This window comes from Nyctibius grandis, chromosome 5 (assembly GCF_013368605.1).
Source record: "Nyctibius grandis isolate bNycGra1 chromosome 5, bNycGra1.pri, whole genome shotgun sequence".
In the NCBI taxonomy this organism is placed as follows: domain Eukaryota; kingdom Metazoa; phylum Chordata; class Aves; order Nyctibiiformes; family Nyctibiidae; genus Nyctibius; species Nyctibius grandis.
In genome coordinates this window covers 61,864,538-61,886,028 of record NC_090662.1, presented here as the reverse complement: position 1 = coordinate 61,886,028, position 21,491 = coordinate 61,864,538, and the positions used below count along the sequence as shown (strand labels likewise).

At 53.7% G+C, this 21,491-nt stretch overlaps 1 protein-coding gene across 1 annotated transcript in view; it reads right to left on the bottom strand.

Moving 5' to 3' along the window:
- Positions 1-12,795: 12,795 nt before the first annotated feature.
- The window catches only part of CACNG2 (calcium voltage-gated channel auxiliary subunit gamma 2), a 54,783-nt gene continuing 46,087 nt past the window's right edge, over positions 12,796-21,491 (bottom strand). Inside the window, exons 2-4 of the mRNA XM_068401944.1 lie at positions 17,689-17,772; positions 13,822-13,962; positions 12,796-13,331 (exon numbers count right to left, since the gene is read on the bottom strand). Of these exons, the coding sequence (XP_068258045.1) occupies positions 12,796-13,331; positions 13,822-13,962; positions 17,689-17,772 (761 nt within the window). The remainder of the gene's footprint in view (positions 13,332-13,821; positions 13,963-17,688; positions 17,773-21,491) is intronic.

Here is a 21,491-nt window from a genome sequence, read left to right as displayed (position 1 = left end):
AGGAACTAAGCATTCATGGAAAAGTACTAAAGACTTTATATCTTACGTAATGCATTCTGAAAAGTATATAAGGTATAGAGTTTTTGTTGTTAACCACCATTCACTGCAGTGGTGGTCTAACTCTGAGTTGCTCAATAAAGAATCAGCAAACCTAGAGACCCGGACTCATTAATCTCAGATGTTCACATGTCAGAGTGATTGAAATTTTCTCTACCCCTAAAAAAAGCAGAATTCGGTTTACAGACCTCTTCAGCTCACAGGCTAAAAAGCATAACTCTTTAGAGAGTTTTACTGGGTATCTTTTACCTAAGAAGAGTCTAGATCAATATTTTCCAGGCAGAGGTGTGCATTTCTCCTTTATTTACCGCTTGTAACTCCTCCTTGAGAAAGAACTGAAGCCGCAGCAGTCTCTGCTTTGCCAAGACACCCTGCCATTAATCAGAAGTGGGATTATTAAAGCACTTTTCCCCAATAGCCAAAAAATCCACTTACAGAAGTACAGTTTATAAAATACAATTTGTAACTGTCTCACCTAAACAGCCTTTTTGGAGACAAACATCATTAGTGCTGGAACTGCCTCACCAGTTGCTGGCGGTGGCTCGGTGCAATCCCAGCTCCGGGTAACCCCTGCAGTGCCTGTCCTTCACCCTTGCCAGCCTGGGCAATGGGCTGAACGGGCTCAGCGGTGCTGACTGGGGGAAGGAGTTGCCATGTTCGTGTCCTGCTTAGGAGATAGTGATAAAGGAGCAAGAAGTCCCGAAGAGAAAACTGGACTAAGGAATGAATGAAGAGAAGCAATGACAAATAGACCGATAAACTGAAATCCCTTAATTTCCATGGCTTCCTCTTTGCTCCCAAGCCTGCGTGAAGTGCTTAAAAGAGAATGTAATGCTGCTGCTGTCTCCCAGAGATGACAGACCATGTGCAGTTTGGGCTTAGCCCATCAAACTACCTTTTCTGGGGACAGAGTTGGGTACAGGCGTGGGGCGGAGGAGAGAGCATGCGTAGGTAGTGCCTGGTGTGGGATAAATGCTCCTCTGGGCACGGACGTAACCTCCCACTTTCTTATCAAGGGGAAGAAAGGTTCTAAGAAAAAAATCCAGTCTTGAAGCAGGTGAGTTTTGCTGCCACATTTGGGTCAAATTTACTAGGAGAAGGGAGGGAGTAGGTCTGTCTCGCTTCCCGCTTCACACCCGGCACTGCACCTCCTGCCTCCTGTGCCGTGCTGTGACCGGGGCCCTGCAGCTGCGTGCGCCTCTTGTGTCCCGTCTTGCTGACCCTGCACGCTGCTGCTGCAAATGGTTCACTGCCTGGCGTCTAGCTTTCATTAAAGGCACGTGAGATACGTTGTTTCCTGGAAAAGTACTCAAAATACACTTGCTTGCAATCATTTGATCCTTGATCCATAATTTCAGTTCATCAGTTAATCACTTGATCAGTTAATAATCACTCTTCCCTGGAAGATGCTCGTGAAAACAGCCAGGATAAATTGCTCCCATCTGGTTTTCCATTCTTGTCTCCCACTTCTCCATTTTTGGGCTCTGTGCTGGTGTTAGCAGATCTGTAAATGAGGGGCTTGTTCCAGCACTGTGGCTCTTCCAGTCTAAAACCTTCACTGCCACCAGCCTCTGCCATAGTTTGGGGCTTGTTGGAGAGCTGTCGCTCTGTGACGTGGCTCTGCATTGAGCAGCAGCCTCCTGCTGAGCAAGGACAATATGCAGCTCAGGCAGCATTACCAGAGGTTTGCCAGGTTTAAATGAAGGAAAACAAGTCCAAGCTCCCAACCCATTAGGGGTCTTTCCTAGAAAACAGATCACCTCTGCCTTGACTGAAGATGCCTTGGAAAGCCTTAAAACAGGGGTTGCTTTCCAGCTTACATGACTGTACTTCCACTCAAAGAGGCAGGTGAGGACTGGAAGACTAATGTTCACAGTATTTTCCAGTAGTTCCTTTTCTCATTCTTGTAACAGATGCATCAAAAATGGCCAGTTGGGTTCTTTTTCCTCACTAAATGACAAACACACCGTAAGCCTGTGCCATATGCTTAGTCTCTACTGCCCTGCACTTCTTGACAAACCCAGAAACCAAGGGAAACAGTCTTCAGCCTTAACGCCTTCCCGCTGCGGAGAAGCCTGACATTTACACCCCTCTTCAGGTCAGACTCTTCTTCTGAAGTCATTGTCGTTGTATTTAAGGCAGCAAGACTTCCTGCTGGCTCCTGGGCTCTCGTTGCAACCAACCTTGGCCATGTATGAACTGGCTCCTGCCACAGGCTGGTGTTCACAGGCTGAGAAGCCCTCTGTCCTTCCCTGGCCTTCCTCTTCGCATCCCATCTTTCTCGTTGCACTTTTATCTGCCTTCTCAGTCTGCTGTTCTCACAGGCCAGGTGCTTCGCTGCAACACGGGGCCTCCTTTCCAGCTCCTTCATCCCTCTCCCTCCAGGGTACCCTAGAGGCTGGACTGTATAAACCTGCCCTGCATGAGCGGCAGTTGCTCGCCAGCTTTTTTGGGGAAGTGCTTGATCGGATTTTCAGGAACCCTGGAAAAATGGCCATAAAGCAACTTTGCTGTGCACGTGCTGCGGATCAGACTGTTAATTTGCTGCCTGTGCGATCTAGCGGGGCTGGAGCAGGTGGCACCTGGCAGATGTGCTGCGTGTATTCAGACCAGCCATGTCTGTACAGTAAAGTCCACGCAGGAAATGTGCTGAGTTTATTATTTGTGGTAGCACACAGTGCTTTCACTGCGAAGCTTTCTCCCTCTTCCTCCTCCTGCCATGCTGAGCTCTCCCCGTGGTTGCTGGGCCAGACCGTCTGGCCCTCAAGGACAGATAGAAACCTGGCAAGGGCAGGCTTCCCCTTCTTAAACCATGTTGCTTCTCTAGGCTGGGCTCAGAGCCTGACCTTGCGTTGTCTGCTCCTTCCATGCTACTAGGAAAAGCCACAAATTTATAGGGCACCCAAAAGTTGTCTTTCTCTGAATTAGTGCTGTCTTTTGCCTGGCTTTGACCGTTTTCATCACCAGTGTCAAGTCTCTTCTAAGGCTTCTGTAGCTTGACCATCAGGGCCTGGACAACATGGGTCATCAAAGAGGCAGCATGTATAATGCTCTGTCCTCATCATTGGCTGCTGAACACTGCCCTTTCCAGAGCTGTAGAAGGAGCCTGGGTCTGGCTGTTTCCCTGCAAACTGTCAGCAAGATTGCCTTCTTTGATCTGCACTCAGCGCTGGATTTTATCCCAGCAGCCAACAGGCTAATTCCACGAGTTTATTCTACAAAGCTCAATTAGAGCAGCTGGCGCCGGCAGCGTCCCTGCTGGCTCCAAGCCTGCAGAAGGAGAGGAAGGCTGGTGCAGTGGCTGGGTATCAGCTTGGTAGTCCACTGCAAATCCCTGCTCTGCGGCTGTCCTCCAGGCCACCCTGGTAAGCCTCCCCACTGGGAGTTTGGCATCTCCATGCTGTTCAGAGAGGGACAACATTTCCCTGCCTCACCGGAGGAGAAATACGTTAGAGATACAAGCTACCGTGGTGATGGGGAACAATGTCAACAGAGGCAGAAGCAGGTCACGGCTGCTGCATCTGGGAAATGCTGCGTAGATCCAGCCGGACCAACAGCGGAGAAGAGGATGGGGCCCTGGGTGGTGGAGGGTGCAAGGCACACCATGCCTTCCCACCGCCGAGTTTACTTTTCAGCTGTGGGAACCCTGCTCTGTGCCCTGCGGTTCTCCAGTGCCTGAGTTATATTCCAGCGCTGCCCTGAAAAGGATCCTGGTGTGTGTGAGCACAACGGCAGGCAACACGGACTTTCTTTACAAGGGCCCTTGCCCAGCACAGAAGTGCCCATCCTTCAACATCATCAGTGTTACGGTAACCTCAGTGAAAAATCAGAATTTTCTGGGGCTAAACATGTGCTGCACATGCTCCTGCCTGGCTGGTCCCTCCTCTGGAAAGCTTACTGGTTATGTCAGCCAGGCAAAGAGGTCTAAGCAGGACATCAGGAGGCAGAGTCTCCAAGCGATTTCTGCTAGGGAGCAGAGTCAAACCCCATTTGCAAAAGACCTAGTTATCAAGGCAGTAAGGAGTCGAATGCAAATGCTACCTATGATGTATAACACGCTGTTCCCCTCCCAGGGACTCTCAGGAAAGCCCCCACAAAAAATAACAGTGTCAGGGGACATGCAGCAGCCCAGCAAGTCCACAGTTGCCATTCGCTTCCCTGCTCCTCAGGAAGTCAGAGGCGGGGCTGGCAGACATGCTTGGCCGGGGACAAATGTGCCTCTCGGGGTACAGGGAGTGCAGAGCCTTGGGGCTATTCCTTCCTCTCCTCTTGAGCAGATTTCAGCGCCATCTGCTCTCTTCTGTCTTTGGAGAAGTCAGCCGGGTGCTTTTGTCCCTTCTGGCAAAGCGGTGCTGCGTATGTCCCCCATCGGGCGTCAGGCACCCCGAGGCAGCCAGGAAGGATGCGCACTCTCAGCCTTGCTCCAGAAAGCTCCCACTGCAGCAGACCAAGGTCGTTCTTTCTCTCCTTTTCCCTGTCTGCAGCCTGTCCCTCTGGATGAGGCACTTCCCAAGGTCACAGCTGACTACCAAGGTCGGGTCCAGGCTTTGCTGTGGCCTCCGCAGGAGAGGATGGGAAAGGGGCTGGGGCTGGGAAAGGACCTTCCCTGCACCTCTCACTCCCCAAAAGGGCCCACGAGCAGTGCCAAGCCCTCAGGGGAGAGCAGGGGCAGGAGATGTGGGGCAGCCATGGGGCTCCCTGACCTGGGAACTGCTCAGTGGGATTGCTCTTTTTTGTGCACGCGTGAAGTATCTCCCTGCTAAACACTCCTGGACACTCCCCAGCCCAGCACCAGCCAGAGACCAGAGGAGCTGCAAAATTTAGGGGAGGAGAGGTGGGGAGGCTTGCTGATGGCAGGCAGCTTGCTGGGACATGCTGCCTCGAACCTCATGGCCCCACCAAACCCAGGGTAAGAGCTTTGTTGTCTGCCCTCCCCTCCTAAAATCATACCTGCCCCTGGGCTGGCTGGAGTCTGTCCCGGGTGGGAGTGAGCCAAACCCCCATGTCCGGGTGAGTTACATCGTTGTGTCCCCTCCGAGCTTTCCTGCTGGAAGGAGAGGGGGAATGAGGGGAAGGAGGTAGTGAGGAGTCCTGACAGACTGGAAATGGTCCCCGGCCACCCCTGTGCATCAGTGGGACACCGGGCAAGGGTCCCACTGCTGCGTCTCCGGTGGGCGCTGAGCAGCAGCTCCGGCTCCCGCAGGGTGCGGCTTTGAGATCGCTGCTGTGCCGAGCTCGTCCCACGGGATGGCACTGCCTGCTCAGGAACGGGCAGCCGGGCCGGCGCTCCTGGCAGGCACCAATTCTGCAAATTAAACGGTGGTGGCAGATTCTGATTGACAGGTCCCTAGAGAGCAAAGTCCCTTGTTGTCTCCATCCCCGAGGGGATCAGGAGCAGCAGGAGGAGCAGCAGCAGAGAAAACCCTTTCCCAAGCCCAGCGCTTTGCCCTTGCGGATCTGTTTCTGGGACTCAGCCCATACCTGTACATCTTGACCCCTTTGCTGAAGCTGCCGGTGCCAGGCCAGCCGGCTCCTTCACTGCGGACTTTCTGCAATGTCAAGAGCTGACCGCTGCGGAGGCCGCCGAGGCCGCCTCGTCCAAGCCCTCGGTGCACACATGAGCCATTTCACCCTTGTCGCTGCATGCCTGGGGTGCAAGGCCTGGAGGTTTCAATAAAGGGCAAGCGAAATGAGGCCAGCAAGGTTTGGCATCATTCACACGTTACTCCTCTCTGTGGTGTAAAACTGGCACAAATGACAACGCTCTGCCAGAACGGTTCATGTCTGCGTTGGCTCTGCTGGAGCTGGGTCAAAGCTGGGATTTGCAGCCCAGGAAGATGAGGGCTGGGCAAGCACCCAACCGCCAGTCTCCTGCCTCCGCTGCTGTGCCCATGGGAAGCAGCATGGCCCATCGGGGTCCTGGCTCTTCTGGTGGGGTCCTCACTGCAGCTGTGTGCCCAGCAGGTTCTCAGCATCCCCTCTACCACCTGGTGGTTGATGGCTTTAGGATGGAGTATCCACCATGGACACTGGGACATCACAGATGCCCGCCCTACCTTTGTGGGCACAGATCCCCAGGAAAAGGTCTTTTTAAAACCTGTCCCATGTCCTGGGGACAGGTCCTTGTCCCCTCTCCTGGGCTGGATGGGAGTTTCTTGTCTCCATGGGGCATTTTGGCTGGACGGCTGCTCTGGAGCTCTGCAGAGCCACCAAAATGTGGTGCGGGTGTGCTTGGTTTGGTTGGGACTGCTTGTAAATGCCCCGCCTGGGTGAGGAGCGGCGTACTGGGCAGCAGCCCCCACGGGGTCCAGCTCCATGCCTCAGCTTAGCGAGAGAGATAACTTGTTCTCCACTCTTGGAGGGAAAACCCAGGCCAGTGGCATTTAATTCATATCCCCTTAATCTGTATAGGTCCTTGGCTGCTCTTGAAATTACCCTCTCTCTGCCTCCCTACCCTACCAAAACTGTTGCCTCTTCTTTCTGTCTCTCCAGGGGGTGTCCAGAAAGGCCTCGGAAAGGAGGGGAGAAGCCCCCAGCAGCTGGAAGGCACCCGGGGAGGGGATGCCGAGTTGTCTGGAGCCACCTCGACCCTCAGATAGACCTCCAGGACATTCAGCCAGCCTGCCCTTTGCCAGCCTTGCTCACTTAGCAGCTTTCGTTAGGTTGACTGTACCTCCTCACAGAGCCCCTTTCTTCATCAGCTCTCCTTCTCGAGCCTCTCTCCATCCTTGGTCTCGGTGCTTGGCTTTTGAAAGATGAGATATATGGCTGTCTTCCTTCCCAGTGTCAGTCCTCACACACATCAAGACGGTAGGCTTGTGTGTCTGATGCTTGGCCTCTCTCTGTAGTCATTTGGCACTAAAAATTATCTGCAGAGAAAAGTACAGGGCTCCATACCTGGGTCTTAATTTCCTCCTTCACAAAACCATTATTACTAATTACCACTCCTAGGTGTTTAAACTATTGCAATGATGCTGTTAAATGCCTGGTGTTAATTTAATAGCCAGCTATCTGGGTTTCCCCACATGAGGAGCTCTCAGAGCGTCTCCCACAGAAGCAAAACCCAGCCAGCCTGGCTGTGGTCCATACAAGAGAGGCAGCAGAGGAGTGGTGACCACACGTTAATGGCAGACCCACCAGTGCCAGGAGCTGGGCATTACTCAGCAGGAAGCACTCCCTTGCCCTGTACCGCCTCCCAAAGGCAATCCCCTCTTCAGCCTTGCTGCCTCTGCGGTGAGAGAAGGCCTGGCACCACTGCCAGCGCCTGCCAGCATCCCTTGGGCAGAGCCTGCCCTCTTGAGCTCGGATCCTTTGCCAGAGCCATCCTAGGGGATTGCTCCATCTGAGTGGGGCGGCACTCTCCCTGGCAGATACCCTGCCTGCCTTCCACCCATCCCCGGCCAGTATTTGAGAGTGTGTCCTCAGATTTGGAGAGGGGGGCTGTCAGAAATCAGCCCCATGCAGGGCCGGGCACTGCTTTTCTCTGGCACCTGAAAGCAGGGAATGGCCATTGTCCCCAGAGAAGTCCCAGTCCTGGGGTGCGATGGGGACCTGGCTGAAGGTATCAGACCAGTCTTTGCCTGCTGCATCTCCACTCCTGCTGCACTTCAAAGGGCCTGCTGGCTCTCCTCCCTCACTGCTGGGGCTTGGGACTGGGGCAAGGGGACTTTTCCAACCCAAATATTTTAATTGACCTCTCAGTCACGAGTCTCCGGCATCCCCAGGACCTCAGTGGCTCAGTGCTGTGGAGGAAAAGACCCTGGTGCCCTGCTCACCCCTGGTATACCCAGGGCCTGCCAGAGCACACAGCCAGCACTGGCAGAGGCAAGCAAGTGGCGTGGGGAGCACTGAGACCAGGAGGAGCACAGGGTAACATTTTAGGGTCTCGCACCCAACCAAGTGTTAATGTGCCCTGGGGGAGAGAGGGGGAATGAAGGCTCCCACCCACACACAAGCCCTTTGCTTTCAATGCCACCCCTTTAAGACGTCACTTAATACGACAGATTAATTAGTTAATGTTTGTAAGTGCTTTGAACATGAAAAGTGCTGTATAAGTGCAGAATATTAGTATTAATTATTATGGCATGGAGGCTGGCCCTGTCTGAGCAGCATTCCCCATGCCTAATTTCAGGCTGGTGTTGTTTCCCCGCCTCTCCCCCTCGGTTGCCCCATCCTGTAAAAGCCAGAAGGAGAAGGGGAGAAGCAGAGAGGAACAAGTAAGACCATCTGCACCCTGCGAGGAAGGAGCACCTCATGGATTCGTGTAGGGGCAGCTGAGCCATGCACCCCCTCCACTCCGGGCAGGGCATCATGTGGGAAGTGGAGACGCATCTCTCCAGTGCCCCACTGTCATGGCAGGGACAAGGGAGCACCCTCTTGCCCACAGCTCTGCACAACTCTGGAGTTGGAAACATCGCAGAGAGGATGGAGAAGATGAGGGGGGGTTTCTCCAGCTCATCCCACCTATACCTGGGTGGGGCACCCAGCACTGGTGGCGGCTTCAGAGCTGGGTGAGAGGATGAGGAGGGGGTGAGAAGGTTTTGAGGCCTGAGAGCTAGACAGGGCAGGGAGGTAGCTGCGTCCTAGAAGTGTGCGTGGTGGGGCTGGGAGCTCCCGGGTGTCCCACAGTGCCGGCGCCTGGCCCGCTTTGCTGCCTCTCCCCTCCTCGTGCCCTCCTTCTTGGTGAGGCTGCTCCTGGAAACGGTCCCCGGAGGAGGAGCAGAAATGGGGCGGCGGGTGCCCCTGATATTACCTCGGTGGTGAAGTGTCCCGCCAGCTGGCCCACGAAATGTGTGTGCTGATGGGCATGCTGGGGAGGCATGGGGGGTGTGAGGTGCTACTGGGGGCCCAAAGGAGAGGGGTGAGCTGGAGGGGATTGGGCTGGAGGGGGGGCCAGGGAGGGCCAGAGTGGGGACCCACAGGTGCTGGCCAGGGGATCTGGATGCTGAGCACTGGTAGCACCATTTCGAGGTGTATTGGGCAGTGGGGAGGACTCGGGGGCTGTGATCACCCTGTGACCCATCAGTGTCTGCTAGGACACCTGGAGCTGGGTGTACCTTCACCCCACTGCCCCCCTACCGCTGCCAAACTAACCTCCCTGGTCCCACCTGCTCGTTCAGCTCGTGGTCTCACTCGCCTGCCATGAGTCAGACCCTGGCTGCACTTTGGAGGGGCTTTCTCACTCAGGTGGCTGCCCTTCCCTGTCACCCCTCCAAACTGGTGGTGATGGGGTCCGATGGGGATCCTGGTCTGCTCCAGAATGCCATGGAGTGTCCCACAGCAAGTGGGAGCCCAGCAGAGGACAAGGAGACCTCGGTGTGTTGGTGGCACGCCTGCTGCCCGTGGTGGGGTGGGAGGTGAGGGGGCGTGCTGTGAGTCCAGTCCCCTTTGCAGGGCTCTCACCTCCCTGCCCTGCTGCCCCCTCACCCGTTTCTGGGTCTGCAGCTCCAGCTGTAGGTAATTCCCTGCTCCAGGCTCTGACACTGAGCATTTCCACCAGGCAGCCACTGCCAACCCAGCTATGGAGGAAATCGCCAGAAATCCCATGAGTGGCTGAACAAAACCCCAAAACAACATTAGGCCCACTTTCTTTTCTCTTTCCTTTTTGAGCCCTCAAGCCTGTGCGAACTCTGAGCTCACAGACAGTTCTTGGCTTGCCACCACAAGAGCCGCTGTCTTCAGGTGGGAGTTGGGATGTCATCCCTTGTGGTGACACCACCCCAGGAGGCACGGGACAGGAGGGGCAGTGCTGGGGGCTAAACAGGGGCTGGAGCAGATGTTTTGGAGGGCAGCAGGGAAAGCCGACACGTGTGACTTGAGTTTACCCACACTTACTTCAAAAAATGTTGTGACAAAGCCTTCTCCTCTTGCCTCATCCTTCCTCCTTGTATCTCGAAGACCGGCTTGAGAAGAGCAGTTGAAACAAGACCATCCAGTGAATCACCAAAGAAGACAAATAGTTCACTCTCTTGCTGTGTTTCCAGATACTCCTCCAGCACAGCGGCACAATAAAACCCCCCCAATAAATCCACATAAGCGAGGACCAAGTTATAAAAAAAAAAAATCTTTATTTCATGTACCAGGATTTTTTTTTTTGTCATTTTCTCTTTTTAAAATTTTTTTTTAACAGTCTGAAAAAAAACACGAAATAAAGAAAATGGAGGTCGCTTTCTTGTACTGGTTTGAGCTGAACATGACCAACACCCTCAGATAAAATCTTCCCCACCAGCTCTCGCCTCCCCCACACGCTCTCCCAGTGCTCTCCCAGTGCTTTCCCGGCATGGTCCCCTTCCCGCCTGGCCCCAGGGGTGCGCTTGGCCCTGTGAATGTTCCAGCTTTAACTTATTCTTTTGGGGGCATCAGGGCGGGGGGGGTTCCCTGTGAATCTTTTTTAGAAGGTTGGGGGGTCACAGGAGGGGATTTCAGCAGTGGGAGGGTCTGGACACCCAGCCAAGCCGCTTACATCCTCCTCCTGCCCTGTGATGCTGTTTTTGGGGGTGACGCCCTCCCACTGCTGCCCCCCGCCCTGCCCCAGTGCGAGGAGGGGGGGTTAAAGCAGCAGGGGTGGGGGTGCAGGGAGGATCAGGCTGCTTTTAAGCAGAAACCCCACTGGGGCCCGAAGCGGGGGACTGCGTGGCTCCTAAAACTGGAGCAGCAGGAACGGGGATAGAAAAAAAGTTGAAAAGTGGGTCTGAGCTGCCGAAGGGCTCGGTGGCCCCATCCTGCACGCCCTGGGCCTGGCACCTGCCCGAGGTGCTGCTGCTTTTGGGGAGCCGCCCCAAAAGGGGCCCTGTCCTTGCCCCGGGCTGGCTGGCAACTTGGGGGGTGTCACAGAGGCCCCCCGTGCTCCCCTGCTGCCGCCTCCCCTCCTGCCTGTATCTGCAGCAGCCATCGTGGGGGGAGCAGGATTAAAAGCAGTTTCTGCTGTTTCCTGGCAGCCCTGGTGCCCCGTTCCCCTGGCATGGCAGGGAGTGAGGGGGCTGTGGCCAGGCCAGGGGTCCCAGGGCGGCATGGCGGGGGCCCAGCTCACCTCGCCGCTGCGGATGAGACCACAGCAGGCCGGGAGCCCCCGGCAAGGGGGGAACGAGGGCAAAACCCAGCGGGCATGGAGACGCTCGATGGCTTCACACCTCTCCCTGCCATGGCCGCCGGGACTCAGGGGGCTTAGGCCTGGAGCAAGGGGCTCCCTGGGATGAGGGCTGGGGGGGTACGTGTGTCAAGGCCAAGCAGCCGAAGGCCAGCTTTGGGTCAGGGCGGGCTGGCTGTGCCCAGGAGGGGACAGGAGCGATTTCAGGGGTGGCTGGGTGAGCCTTGCCGTGCCCCGACATGGCTGCAGCCCCGCTGGTGGGACCTAAGGGGGATCCGGGAAGATTTGGGGGGGTGCGTGGCCACCCTGGGGAGCCTCTGGAGCATTCACAGGAGAGCGTGCGCATGCCTGGGCGCGTGTCTGTGAGCACGGGCACGCGTGTGCACAAGTGCCAACGCCCCCCGGTCGGCACACTGCCCTCGGCTTTGGCGTCCCATGTCCCACCCCACCACAGCAGCAGCATCCTGAGGGGATGGAGCCCTGGTTCCCCTCCACCAGCGCCCCGCCTTCTGCCTGCACCTCCCACCCGGCTCCCCGCTCGCTTTTCTCTTTTTTTTTTTCACAGTTTAAAGCTGGAGAAACAAAAATGAAAAGAAAAAAATACTATCTCTTTTCTTGCAAGTAAATCCACTTATTATATTTACATTTATTTATAGCTGTTGTTTTATTAAAAAAATTGCCACTTTTTTTTTTTTAAGAAACCTTTTTTTGTCCTTTTTTTTGTCTCTGTGTGTGTGTGTGTCTTTATTTACTGTGTCTGTTTGCTTGTTGCACTGTCACGGTTGACCCCAGGGTCCCCAGGGCTGGGGAAGCGGGGACTCCCCCTGGGGACACTGCGGAGGGGTGACTCAGCATCGGCTTCTGCACTCCCTAGGGACAGGAGTCACTTTTAATCCCTATGGACCCGTGAGGGACGAGTGGCTCCCCACAGATCCGGGGGGAAAGGAGTGGGTCATGGTTGACCCTGGCACCCCGGGATCCTCCGTAACTGGCCCAAGGACACTGAAGTCGCTGCCAGCCGAACCCCCATCCCCTGTCCCCCAAGGAGTCCATGCTGGGTTAAAGGTAAGTTGGAAACAAACTGTAAAATTAAAGAATAAAACCCCCCAAAATCCAAAGAGCTGCTGCCTCCTCCTCCCACTTGATTTATTGTCATTTGTTATTTCTTGGTTCCCTTTTATTTTTTTAAGTCTGTTTTTATTAAATGTTAAAATAATGGTACATGGGAAATCATGCATTTTCTTTTAAATTTATTTCTATTTTTTAAATCTCTTTCAGTTTTAAAGTTTTTCTTTTTTTTCCTTTTTTCTTTTTCTTTTTTTTAAAGAATTTTTTTCACTGTTGTCTCTTTCCTCGCGTTTCCTTTTCATTTGTTTGTTTATTTTTTTGTTCGCTCGCTTGCTTGTCCGCTTATCTGCTTGTTCCTTGGTTGTTTTTTTGTTGTGTTTTTTTGTTTGTTTGTTTTTGTTATTTTTTGTGGATTTTTTTTTTTTTTTTTGCATTGGGAAGGTCCCCAACCCCCAAGGGGCACTTCCACCTCCTTCTTCCCACCCCCTTGCTGCTCCCTGCCCCCTTTCTACCCTCCCCACCCCGCAGCCCACCCCGTCTCCTCCTGCCCGCTCCTGCCCCATTTTCAACTCCTGGTGACGGCTTCATACCGGGGTGGTCCGGCGGTTGGCTGTGTTGGTGTGGATAGAGTCCTTGTTCTCTTTCTGGATACAGTTGTGAACCTGGAGGAAACTGTTATCCCTGTCAGAGTTGTAGGTGGCGGTGGGGGTGGTGGCTGCCTTCAGTGGGTCCCTGGTCAGGGTGTACATCGAGATCTCTGTTGATGGGAGGGTATTGAACCCTTTGATCCCGACAGGAGAGGCATCCCTGGAGTGTGAAGGCTCGGTGGAGCGGGAGCTGGAGCGGCTGCGTCTCTGATAGCGGTACCGGTAGCTGGGGATGCGGGTGATGGCGGAGGACTGGAGGTAGTCCGTGGCACGTGCGTTGGCGCGCAGCTGTTTGTGCCGGTCTATGAACATGTGGACGGCCAGCACTCCCACCATCTCGGCTATAATGAAAGACAGGGCCCCGAAGTAGAAGGACCAGCCGTAGGAGTAGCTGTTTTTCTTGGAGTCGCTCTTGGAGGGGTCTCCAGCGTTGGCTGATATGTATACGATGATGCCAATTATATTACTCAGACCTGCCAGCCGGTCGGCGGGGGAGAGAGAGGGAGATGCCAGGAGGGTCACACATGGCAGTGGTGGGGGCTGTGGGGTTGAGCCCCTGCCCTCAGGAGGTGTGGACGGGAGGGCCCCCAGCCACCCATCCCCTCCCCAGTGGGCAACTTTCCTTGGGAAATCTGGGCAAGACCCTCCTCGCATGCCTTCCACATCCCTGGACTGCACTCCTGGATGGTCCCTGAGAGACGCTGGATGGAGGGGAACCCTCTCCCTCCAGCATCTCCCAAGCAGCAGGAAAGCCCCTGCCTGCAGGGCGCTGCTGCCTGCCTCTGCTAGGTGAGCAGGCAGGGCGAAGAGGCATCCTTGGGAGGCTGCTTTCACCCTGAATAATGCTCATCAGGGCGGGTGAAACACATGCACTCCTGCCTAGGCAACCGTGTCCCTGCTGGGCAGCCACCCCCACCCCTCAGAGCCCATCTCCAGGGCGTCAGGCCCTGTGCATCACTTTACCTGCGGACACAAAGAAGATGCCGGCACTAAGGATGATGTTGTGTCGGGTTTTGTAGAACTCGCTGGCTGCAATGCAGAGTCCACCCATGAAAAGCAGAATCACACTCAGGATTGGGAAAATACTAGAGGCTCTAACAGCCCCTGCGAAGGAGAGAGGGAGAGGGGCAGAAAGAACAGCACAGGTGTGAGAGAGAGGAAAAAGGGGCACGGAAACAGCGCCAGGGTGAGGGGATGGGGAACACGAGCATATTTCGTGGGTGGGGGCGAAGGGGAGAGATGGAAGGCAACGTGCCAAGGGGGGAGTAATTCAAGGAGGGATAAAGGTGTCAGGGGACGGAGGGAGGGAGAGAGAAACAAAGTATGTCAGAAAAAGAGAGCAGTTCGAAGCAGCTCTCCTGCGCCCTGGCTGCTGCTGCTGCTGTGAAGCCAGTGGGTCCACGCAGGGAGGTGGAGGGCACTGCGGGGCCAGTGGCTGAGCTGGGAGCCTGCCCCTCCTCACACTGACTTTTCCTCTGCTTTTGGGGGGACTATGGGCTGGAGGGGGATCCCCGGCACTGTCCAGCTTCTCTTCCTGTGGGGCGCTGCCGCTCGAGCCCGCTCTTCAAAGAGCAGCAACCCAAATGCTTCCCATGGAGCTGCTCAATCTTGAATCCTCCCCAAAGAGCACGAGCATCTCAGGGAGAGAGGTTTTTCTTTTAGGGCTGGGAAAAGCAGTGCTGATGCTGTGCACTGCTCTGCGGCTGCAGTGAGGGCTGAGAAGCGAAAGTCCCAGCCCTGTGTGCCGAAACCCGAGGCTTATCCTAGTGATTAAATGACTGGGCTCCTTCCAGAGAGCAGTGATGTGTTCGGATGTGCCAGCTCCCACACACACACGCTCTCCATCGGTCGATACGGGAAGAGCTCAGCCAGCAGAGGGCAATGGCATAGATGCACGTATATGCTCATACACGCATGCAAAACATACCCCAAAGCTTCTGGGGGACTCGTATTCACGCAGTGGAAGGCCGGGACTGTGTATATGCACACCCACGCACACATCCACGCATGCACACACTGCTCGTGGGCTGTTCAGTGGGTACCAACGGTCTGCCTGAGTTTGTGTTGCCAATATTCATAATTTTTAACTAGGAAGGCCTTCCCTTCTCCCTTCCTAAGAGAAAACTAAGCTGTTAAAGTGTGAAATGAAACCTTGCTTGATAAAGAAAGGTATCAGACGGGCTGGTGCAATTCTGCTTGTGGAGCAAAGATCTGGAAGGGGGGATGAAAGCTGATCCCTCCTTGCCTGCAAGAATGAACCCTACTGAAGCAAGCACAGGACTTTTTCCTAAGTGGGCACAGACTGTGCTTCAAAGACCCTGTTGGCATCAGGATCCTACCAGGCACAAGCAATCGGCTCTTTGAGGGGGGGCCCTAGCCCACTGCCTGTGCATGGGAAACGCAAAAGGCAGGGACAAACCTCTCTTGCTTGCTTTCCAGTTCTGCCTGGCTGTGCTTCAAGGAACAGGATAGTGATAATAACCATCTTAACAGCTTCTGGAAAGCAAGGCAGGATTTGACAATACGAAGCTTAAATGGCAGTAAGCAAACATCAAGCAGACAGCGGCTGTTCAGAGGGTTTCTAGAGGGATGCTCAGTCAGTCGCAGCCTGGCGCTGACCACATTAGTTTTATTTGGGTCTTAATTCTGAAATTCACATCTGTTGGGTGAACACAAAGTTGCAGGCTCACCTGGGGAGCTGTGGGCGTTATGTGATGGGGGAGGACAGCAGCCTTGCTCAGCCCCTGCTTTCTGCCCCTCAGGAGGACCATGCCAGCAAGAGAGGGGCAGAATCTCATACAGTCTTCCTGGGTCCAGAGCCTTTGGTCTAAAGAGAAGGGGACCCATGATGGTGTTCCAATGCTTCCTCGTATCATCTGTCTACTCCCTAACTCGAGTGTCTTCTAGCAAAGAAATGCAAGGATGCTTCTGCTTCCTCTCTGACAACAGGCATTTGATTTCAAAAAGCCTAAGACACCTTATGGGGACAGCTGTCAGAAATAAAGTCTAAGCCCTTCTAGCCAGGCCATGGACACTGCCCCACAATCGTCCTGGTCCCTTGAATGAGGGCATCGCCTAGTCTGATACTAATAAACAGCTGTCTTGCTGTTCTTGCCAGTACTGCCAGGCATAGCCCATGCAGAGTGCCCAGGGACTCCGGTTTGGCAGAAGTCCTGTGAAGAAGCTGTTCAGTGGGGTCCCTCTCCAGTCAGGTCTAAGACAGCAGAAATCCCACTTCCCTCAGGAGTCACCCAAGAAGTCTTTATTGACTTGCCAAATCCCTCTTTGAGCCTGGTTCTTTCTTAAAAAGGGCTCTATCCTGGGGACACCATCAGGTCTTGATGTTGGGCCAATTTTTGTCTTCAGATCATGTTCCCTCTGAGAGAACAGACCCATCCTTCTTGAGATGTTTGCCCCCTTCCCCCAACTTTTCTTTCTAAAGTGCAGCTGATGCTGCAAGCAGCTTCCCTGCTCCCAAGCAACTCTGCAAGAGCTGGTTTGCCCTCAGAGGCAGCCTGCACAGTTGCTGTGCCAAACCAGATCAAACCCCAGTATTCGGCTCTGTTGTTCAGGGGCCACACAGTGATTAAGAGATCAATGCTGCAGAAAGATATCTGCAAGAAGCAATCTCCCTGGGTTATTTACAATTTACAGTGGATAAAGAACTGTTTGAGAAACCAAGTGGAAGCAGCATAAGATCCGCCTCTTTTCACATACAAATGAGCCTCACGGAGCCTAAATTATCTCTCTCATCCCTGCCGCAGGGCTGGGTCTCCACATCTGTCTTGGAGCATACCCGGATGACAAGAAGCTATTCTGAAAGACTCTCGGCCTTTGGAGACCTCTGATGCTTAACCTTGGGAGGTCAAAAGCTCTTATCTCAGATTTCTGAAGGGAGAAGATATCTTTTCGTGATGTCAAAAGGCGTTTGGCTTGTGGAGGGAGGGCAGGATAGCAAGGTGGGGACCCAAGAGGAGGAGTGATCCCTGTTCAGCTGTGCTAAAGGAAGAGCAAGCTCCTGCTTCTGGGATGGATGGAAATGCTGACTTGTGATCAGGGAGGGCAACACATGATGTGGATCTGCCCTGCTGGTCTGGCTGCCTTCCCTGTCCCTGTGTGCAAAGTGGTGTGAGCTTCACCTTCATGTCCCAGGCTGGACTTGGAGCTCAGGTTAGGTTTCCTTACAGACATGCTGTGCGCTTGGGGCACAGCACCTTTCTCAGGGGCTCTGGGTGAGCACCAGGTCTTTTCTTCAAAGGACTCTGACTGTCCTTATTCCTGCTTCCCATTCCCATCACTAAAATCACTAAAATCAGCAAAGATCAGATCTGCAGCCTCTGTAGGGGAGTGGTATTTGGGGAAAGGTGAAGATAGAAACAGGTGCTCCTTGGACACAATCCAGCTAATTTCTTAAATCTGATGCAGCTGGAGTATCAGGTAAGGAAATATAAACTTCCTCTGCTTTAGAACATGCACACAGACTTGCACACACTCACAGTGCCCCAGCTAGCCCAGTCCTGATCTTATGCCCCCTCAGCAGCTCTCCAATGGATTTGAATTAAGATTCTGGATTTATATTGTAATTAATTGCCGTTAATGAAAAATGCCACTGGTTGTTGCTATGATTTCAAAATTTGCACTCTGTCATGGGCAGGGCCCCAGGGACGTGAGAGTGGAGCCATTTTTGGGGGGTGGTGAGGCCCTGGAGTCGCCTTCTCTGGCCTGCTGAGCCTCACAGGTCCCAGCACCTCCACCACCCTACCTTCAGAAAGCAAAAGGCACCCAACGCTAGCACCTACTAGCCATTGCAAGAAGAGCCTGAGGACTTACGGAGGAAATATTCTGCTGTATCGGCTTCATAATCTGCATCCTCAGGGAAGTGATCGATTTGCTTACACAGACCTTTAAAATTCCCTAGGGAACAAGAGAAAAAAAGAACAAATGAGAACACCAAAACCTGCCTCGCAGGAACAGCCGCCCTCTGCGTTGCCCTTTGTGTCCACCCTGCCTTCCGCCCAGGCAGCATGCCCGCTCGTATGTGGATGCCCATTAAATGCCCAGGTACTCTCCTCACACACTAGCACATGTATCTCCCTCTTATTTGCACAGGAACATGGGATTTGCTGTCTGAATCCAGCCTGGCACCCACCTAGCCCAGTGCCCCTCGCTCAATGTTGGAGAGCACCAGAGGCTTTGGCCAGCAGGTATGACTGCTGCCACAGACGGACAGGAGAGCACTGCCCGCCTCTGAGAGAGGTGGGATGGGAAGAGGAGCCAGAGACTGGGTCATGCTGCAAAACATGGGGGTCAGGGTCCCTTCCCTCAGCATTGACCAGCATAACAGTGGGTGTTTGTGTTTCACCTGGCGTGGCCTCGGTGGATTCCAGCAGCGCTGTGTACGGCAGGGTGATCAGGTTTGGGTGGAAAAGCATTCGTTTCTCTCAGCTGTGAATTTGCTGCCTATTCACTTCATGGGCAGGACACATCCCGTTCTGGTACGGTACGGGAAGAGCAAAAGCTCTCACTCTACTTTCTCCATATGACTGCTTGTTTTTGCGTACCTTTATCGGGCCTCCTTTTGTGTTCTCTCACAGACTAAGGCTATGAGAAGTTTGGTGCAAGTGTGTGTATGCAGCTCAGCAGCAAAACTCCCTTTGCACTGCGGGAGAAAAGTCTTCCACCATAAGTGAGGGAAGCTGGGTTTCGTCAGACTGGTTTACTTACTGGGCCTTCTGCTAGCTTTAGTCATGGGGCACCCTTTTTCACACACTCCACGACCAGCAAAGCCTTCCCAGCAGGAGGCCAGTGACATCTTCCTGGTCTTTTGTTGTCTGTGATATCTACCAGACTGTTACTTTTGTCATTCATGTCTCTCTCCTCTTGAAATCAGGAATACCACTCCAGAGAGGTAATCCTCAAGTCATGTCGTCATCATGACCACTGGTTGACTAGTATCTCAAAGGATCAGGTTGTTCATGCTTGTACAGGGGTGACCATGTGGAAGGCAATTTCATTATACCTCGTGGGATTCCCCCAAACTTTTTCTCCTGCCTTCCCTTACATTTCCCTCTAGACTCTTGCACTGACTGGCCATTAACACAGAACTGATGGACATAATCGGTCCAGAAAGGGGGAATGCAGTGTCCACATGAGGTGCATGGATAGGCATAGTGATCCCATGTGTCTACTCACCAGAGTTCAGCCACCAAAGTGGCTCAGGCTGACTGATCCCTCAGCAGAAGAGTTTGGAGCCCAGGTCTGGAGAGTGACCAAATGCTGTGGCAACCTGGGAAAGCTGCCTTCCACCTTGGCCCTGAGCCCAGATGCTGGACCTGCTGGGTGTACAGGGCGAGGGGACAATAAAGCCACCACACTTGTGGTTGTTGCCTCTGGGAAGCGTTGCTTGTGAGGAACCCCGAGCTCTTCCAGGCCAACCCTACCCAGACTGAGACCTGCAGGAATCGTGTCAGGTCCTGGAGCCATGTCTTGGAAGGTTCATTTCAGATGAATTGCAGTGATCTTTCAGGTATTTGGGAATAGCTGGAAGGAGGACCAAGTTCAAAGGATTCCCCCTGAGATTCTTCTTGAGGCCAAACCTTGCTGGAGTAAGGTTTGGGATGCTTTGGGAAGTAGTGCTGAGCAAATAGCTGTAGAAGGCAGGTAGGTGGGTTCCTCTAGGTTGGCCCCCAAGCTTGGCTCCTTCTGCATCTAGTCAACTTGTGTCTGATGCTTTTGAGATACCTATCGTCTTTAACTACTAGTTCAAAGAGCTTCCATGAAGAGGCTAGAGACAGCAGAGAGGAGTGTGTGTGCATGTAAGAGGTAAGTAATAGGAGAAGAAAGTAGGAACAAAGCCTCTCCCTGTACCTCTAAAGTGTTATTCCCACATTGAAACTGTGGATTATGAAAGGAGGTTATTAATCACCCATCCCCAATCCAGTTACCCTGTTCAAGAAGTGCCTGCTTCTCAACCATGGCTCTTCTGGAAGGAAAGCTTCATAGCCAAGCAAATTCCCTTGCCACACTCCCAGCCTGCTACTTGCCCACTTAAATACCTGTAAGGAAGGCAGATACAGCGTGAAGGGGGTCCTTTCCTTTGCTTGCCCCTGACTGCCTGGGGCCATCTGCCTGCAACAGACGAGCAGCTCGTCACCCTGGTCCTTTGGCTGTGGTCACTGCTGTACATTGCACGTGAACACTGCTGCTCTCTGAGACATCAGAGAAGTCTCCAGCCTCAGGTTTCAGCTCTTTGCCCAGCAGATCCTGAATGCTGAGTGCCTCCTGCCCGTACACGCTGGGGGAGCAGGCAGAGCCTGTGTGCACCTCCCAGGCGAGGCTCCTGGTGCACGGCCAGAGCCCCCAGTTGGAATTAGCCATGGAGGGAAGAGGCACTGCATCTGGAAACCTCCTCACCCTGTGCCGTCCTTTCCCTGCTTCCTCTCTTCTCCCTTATCCCTGCTCCATTTATTGCTGTATTTGAGCCTGTTTAATTCCTATGTGAAGAATCAAGCTGCTTGGGAAAGATGCTGCATCTTGTCCAGGGTGTCTTATATGGACTTGTGTGGGATAGCTAGTTAGAGGTTCGGTCACTTAGGCAGGGTGAGGGGACATGCAGGCTCTTTGAAAATCTGCTTCTGGTACTGAGTGTCCAAAAGGTCTTACTAATGTGGCTCAGCAGGGAACTTGGCCATTGGGGTCCAAGCCTTGGCTTGCTTGAAATGCTGTGGCATTGAGGAGCTGCCCTTTACTGCAGGCTGATACACTGTGCCAGGCTGATCCCCCTTCCTGGCTCAGCCCTGCCAGTGTTTGTGAGGGCAGGGTGGGCAGCGTTGGTCCCACTTTAGCCCCTGCTTTGTCTATGCTCAGCACAGAGTGCCGTGACTCTGGATGCTGACTATTTGCCTGTGCTACCACACCGTCTTCTCCAATGCCTCTTAGCTCCTCTGGGCGATGGATGGGGAAAGGATGCAGAATTTAGGTCATTAATGCAGTAACTGGGAATATAAGAGAACAAGATTCAGTTCTTGCTCTGCCACAGGCATGCTGTTAAAACTACTTCTTCTCTCTGCCTTAGAGTTCCACCCTGTAAAATGGGGGTCACGGCTCTCCTTTGACTCGTCCCATATGGGGACGTGTTAAAGAGGGCATGGTGTGGGTGCGCTGGTGCCAGTGGCTGTGCAAGCGCACGGAGTAGGTGAGCGATGGATGGCAATGGTTCAGAAGCCATCCCAGTGCAGGAAAGGCCTCGATGGCCCTTCTTGCACCAAGGTCACTCGGCAATTCTCTGACAGACATCTGTGGCCTGCTGAGATGGTGCAGCAACCTCCCTGGCACCTGTACTGGTGGAATTGCTGTGGCCACATGTGGGGAGGGGGATGGAGCAGCTCAGCAGCATTGCCAAGGTCTGACACAACAGCCTTTTCCCATGCCACACATGTGGATTGTGGAGCCAGGGAAGGAAGAGCCATGTGCCAACCTATAGGTAATACTATAAGTAATACTCCTGAATGCCTGAGCAAGAGCAAATCATTATTTGGGAGGGCGTGTAGGGCTCTGAGATGCCCTCAAGGAAGTAAGAGCAATGTCTCCTCTGTACTTCTGTCCCTTTGCCCTTCCCATTCTTCCCGACTTGA